Source organism: Gavialis gangeticus, unplaced genomic scaffold, assembly GCF_001723915.1.
Source record: "Gavialis gangeticus isolate Ggan-Ray unplaced genomic scaffold, GavGan_comp1, whole genome shotgun sequence".
Classification (NCBI taxonomy): domain Eukaryota; kingdom Metazoa; phylum Chordata; order Crocodylia; family Gavialidae; genus Gavialis; species Gavialis gangeticus.
In genome coordinates this window covers 48,487,156-48,492,165 of record NW_017728998.1, presented here as the reverse complement: position 1 = coordinate 48,492,165, position 5,010 = coordinate 48,487,156, and the positions used below count along the sequence as shown (strand labels likewise).

At 45.9% G+C, this 5,010-nt stretch overlaps 1 protein-coding gene across 1 annotated transcript in view; it reads left to right on the top strand.

Moving 5' to 3' along the window:
• The window catches only part of NLRC5 (NLR family CARD domain containing 5), a 127,859-nt gene that overhangs the window by 35,112 nt on the left and 87,737 nt on the right, over positions 1-5,010 (top strand). The window contains exons 8-10 of the mRNA XM_019505888.1: positions 387-476; positions 2,027-2,077; positions 3,010-3,075. Coding sequence (XP_019361433.1) covers positions 387-476; positions 2,027-2,077; positions 3,010-3,075 — 207 coding nt within the window. The remainder of the gene's footprint in view (positions 1-386; positions 477-2,026; positions 2,078-3,009; positions 3,076-5,010) is intronic.

The following is a 5,010-nucleotide window of genomic DNA, read 5'->3' as shown; positions in this document are numbered from 1 at the left end:
CATGTCTGCATGGTAAACTGGCTATGACACAGCCAAGCAGGCTGCCTCCTAAGCCAAAATAAGGTAACCACTTCTATTCAGGAAGTTTCATTAGCACTGCTGAATGAACTAATTATTAGCTCAATGTGCCATGTTAATTGGCCAATACATAGCACTCATGGATGAGGTTAATTAGCATGGGCTAATTGGCACTACCACTCAGAAGTGCTAATTATTCCATGGGGGGTGCGCGCGCACGTGCGTGCATGCCCGCACAGTTGCACATGCCCACACACTTGCACATGCATGCATGCATGCACAGGATGTAGAGAAGTGGTCATATACAAAATAAAGGGACTTACTATTAGATGCAAGCAGCTGATGTTTTGATGCTCTGTTATCCACAGTTTAAGCCACAATGATATTTCGACAGAGGCTGTTCTTGTTTTGGCAAAGAGAGCCATCGTGTGTCCAAATGTTACTGAACTGCATGTCAGGTACTGGAAAATGAAAGCCATTATGGAAATACTTTTTTATTTCTTTAAGTGTTTACTTTACAAACTGCATTCTCTTTCTAATTTAGTTGCTTTTTAATGAAGAGCAGTGCAGATGAGTTTACCCACTCCTCTTATCCCCTGTTTGAAAAATGAAGTTAAAATCAGATACTCTATGTATGTGGACTCGTTGCTTGCATTTATTTATACATGCTCTTTTAACTCTTTGGATCATACATTGTTTTAGAAGGTTGTAATGATATGCAACTCCAAGATGGTTAACAGTTAAACTGTGAGATTCTTGAGTTTACTTGTGGCTCTAAAAGAGCTGCTTATTACTTTGGCTGACTGAGGAAGAAATGGTTTACATTGCTGTATAGTTGATGCACCTTTAAACTAGGGGTTTGATATTTGAATATGGCCAAGATATTAGAAGTAAGTGGTGAATTGAAATCACAGATCTTCCCATGGGTTTATGTTGATGTATAAACTTAATGAACCAAATGAATCCCTGGTGTAATTCTAAACAGTCATGTTGCATACACTTAGCCTTTTTTTCTGAGTTTCTCTTTGAAAAATGCATGTGACACTGAATTATTGTAGTACTCATTTCATGCACCTTTTCAAAAACAAAAGGGACTCCATTTGAGCTGTAGTGATGCTGATTTCAGCCATGTGGTCCATTGTGTCAGTGCTGCCACACACTGTCTGAGCACACAGAGCTTCCTGGGGCTTCCTAGTGTCCCCCTCCAAATTTGTCCTTCCTACCACTCCTGTTCCAACCTGCACGTTCCAACCTACAGCACCTTTTGACAGCTTGTCTCACAAATGAGACAATTCAGTCTGAGAGTGCTCTGTAGCAGCAGTCAGCAACTTTTTCTGGTAGTGGACTGGAGTGATTCAACAGAGGCCCAAAATTTGCTGGCACTAAGACCCAACTACCACTGCTGTCTATAGGTAAGGCCCAAATCATTGCAGGAGGTTGCAGCATTTGGGATCAACGGGTAGAAAAAGGTCGTATTTTTATAAGAAATGTGTCAAGGAAAGAGGAACCCCACTAAGAAATTTGCTCAAGCTTAATCCCAGTGTTATGGATTTCATTGACCCATCTGAAAAGCAATAAAATAAAATACCCCTGCTGTAGGCCCTTTTGGCTCATTTGCCAAAGAGCTTTGAGAGCAGTGTGCTTCTATGTCAGTGATTTTCAACCGGGGCATTGTGGGATTCTGTGTAATATTATTACCGTTAGGTATGCAAACACCTATGGATGATTAATGAAATAAACGCAGAGATTTCAGATAAAAATCCATAATGTCAAAAACCTTCTGACCTGTTGTGGTCTTTCTGAGTTCTTTGCAACAGCAGTATTGCTATCATATTTTTCTGTAGTCAAATAACGAGTGAAAGCTAAGAGCTGGTATTTTCCGAGGTCTACCTTGCACCTAAAGAGGTTGAGAACCACCATTATAGGGCTTCATTCCACCCCATTGAAATCAGTGGGAATTTAGCTGAGTTTATTTGCCTTCCATTGAATGTTTTGTTGTCTCTTGCAGGGGGGACACTATAATCATATTATTTTCTGGCCATCCTGAAAAAGTCCCAAGGTAAGAAACTGCTTTTGGCATTTTGAGTTTTTAAGGTAATTCTGATTCAAACGATGTTCTCCACTGGACATTGGTGAACACTAGCTCCAGAAATGGGCCTGGATTTCTCAGTGTCCTGCATCTTATGTAGTCATTAGCACTTACACAAGGAGAATATAAAATGCTAGTCAAACATAGTAATAGCATCTGGTGTAGGAGGAAATGACTGTGCATGCTGCAAGGCAGATGAGAACAAGGCTTAGAGATTTGGAAGCATGAATAAGTTTTGGGAGACATTTTTATCATGCTTTGCTGCCTCTTTTCCTTCTTATGCAAATATGTGGGGTCAGCATTAACTTACTCTAAGTAAATACCAAATCAACTATTGGTTTGCCTATGTACCTTCCCCAGCACTCCTGTGGGCACCATTGTGGAGCACAGCCCTGAGATGAGCACAGACCAAACTTGAAAACAAGGCAATGACACTGCACTGTGCTCTCCTCTCAGTTATACAATGAGCTGATGAGAGTGACATCAGATGGCATCTTTAGGGCAGCTTCACTGCCCCATTTCCAGGTTTGATGTGAAGAGCAGAAGCTGATGGGCAAATCTGGGCTATTTGGTGGTACATTTGGGAGCCCGAGGGAAGCAGTACAGATACAACCTGTGTACCTTCATTTTTCTTCAGTGATTATTCTGATAATGCCCCTGTAGGAAGCACCTTTCATCACATGCTGTGCAATGTAGTTTTGCTAATGTTTTAATCTCTAGTGAGCCATCATCATCTTGAATATTGTTTAGCCTCAGGATGTCTGACTGCTTCCAACAAAACTTAATTTCTTCTGTCTACATGATGTGTCCAACGATTTATCTGGAATATTAAACAGCTGTTAAATTCTAAAGCACCTTAGGATGGTGTTTCAGAAGCCTGTAAGTATTGTGTTTATTTGCAGATCAGCAAGTTTGAGAGGGAAAACCAGAAAGGAGAATGCTGCTCAAATGAGACACGTGATGTTACGGTAAAAGAAATTTATTTAAGTATCCGTGGATCAATCAAATCTTCAGATGACAGTTTCCTAGAAGTAGTGCAGTAGTTGTACTAATCATTAAAGGCAGAAGATGTTACAGTTTAAGATGTATTTGAAATAAAGCTGGATGAATGTTTTAAAACAAAAAATATCCCAGCCTGTCCAAACTGACAACCTAAGGTTCTGGACTCAGCAAAAATGATTTTGCCATATTCCATTGTAATACGATATGTTGCCCCAGGGAAGTTTGGGTCAGTATCATACACCATGTCAACATGTCCTCTACGGAGATAGTGCTTGTAGCAGAAGAGGTCTGTCTGCATTGGGAAGTTGCCAGTCTTCTTTGCCTCCCTCCATCTAGCTGCAGATGATAAAAGTACACTGGCCAATGAATGGTAAACAAAGAGAAGGCAAGTTGGGACCTAATAGTCACCCTTTCTCATAAATCAAGGAGAAGGTGGTGTTCAGTGAAACTGCTTGGCAGCTGATATAAACTGAATAACAGGAAAACAACTCATAGGTTAGTCTATGGAGTTCACTACCATTAGATATAATGGAAGACAAAAACTTAGCATGGGTCGGCAACCTCCAGCATGTGTGCTGAGCATGGCATGTGAGGCCATTTTCCTTGGCACACATTGGAGCCGGGGCCAGGGCCGGGGCTGGGGTGGGGAGGCAGCAGTTGTTTGCAGCCTCCGGGCTTTAGCCAGCCCTGGCTCTAGGTAGCTGCTGCCAGCCGGGAGCCTGGGCTGCTCTCAGCTGGTGGCTGGCAGGCTGCAGGCCCTGCTGGGAGCAGCCCGGACACCATGGCTGGCAGCAGCTACCCCAGAAGGCTACAAACAGCTGCTGCATCCCGGCCCCAGTCCCAATGGGCATACTGCTGGCACCTGCTGTTTTCCCAGAGCTTGGGGCCGGAAGACAGCTGGGGCTGAGGTGGCAGGGCAGCTGGCTGGGAGGACAGAAGCCCTGCTACAAGCAGCCCGGGCTCTGTGGCTGTCAGCCACTACCCAGAACCTGGGCTGGCTGCAAACAGCTGCTGCCTCCCCGCCTTGGCCCCAGCCCCAGCTGCCTCCCAGCCCCAGGCTTCAGAGAGGCAGCAGATATAGGTGATGCTCCCTGCCATGCTGCCCTCGCCACCACTTCTGCAGAACAGCATGTGGAACCTGGTGTGGCAGGGCACAGCAGGGGGGCACAGAAAGCTGTCTGCTGCTCCAAGCTCCCTGCTGCCCTAGCCACACTTCCCCTGCAGGCTGGGGTAGCAGCAAGGGGCACAACCCTGCATGCTGCCCATGCTGCTCTTGTGCACACAGGGAAAGTGTGACCCAGCAGCATGGAGTTTGCTGCAGCAGGCAGCTTCCCTGTGCAGCCCCTCTGTGTGCTACCACTCCAGGTTGCACACGCTGTGCCCTGGAGGGCCCAGGGGAGAGCAGCAGGGCCGGGAGCACAGCGTGCTCAACCCAAAGCGATAGCGCACAGAGGGGCCACACAGGGAAGCTTCCTGCTGATAGCCACAGAGCCTGGGCTGGAGGGCAGGGGCTTTGGGTGGGGGATCAGGGGTGAAGGATACGCTCTTGGATAAGTGTCACAGAGGGAGGTGAGAAATACAAGATCCCAGAAGGGATGGTGGGGACACTGTTGAGCAGGGTACAGTTTAGACAGAGCAGCTGCTTGACAGGCTTCTGGCAGAGGGGCTGCGATGGGAGTCGTGCTGCAACCAAAATACCTATTATTGAATGCTGTCCCCAGGTACCGGGAAAGCACAGCATGTGCTTTCAAAATGATATTGTATTTCTCCAGTTGCTTGCAAAAGCTATGGAAAGGGTCTGGGAGATGCAGGAAGCCAAATCAATGGCATGGAGAATAACCCCTGCCTTCTACCTCGGAGACACCCATGCCATAGGGGAAACGGAGATTTTCATATCCACT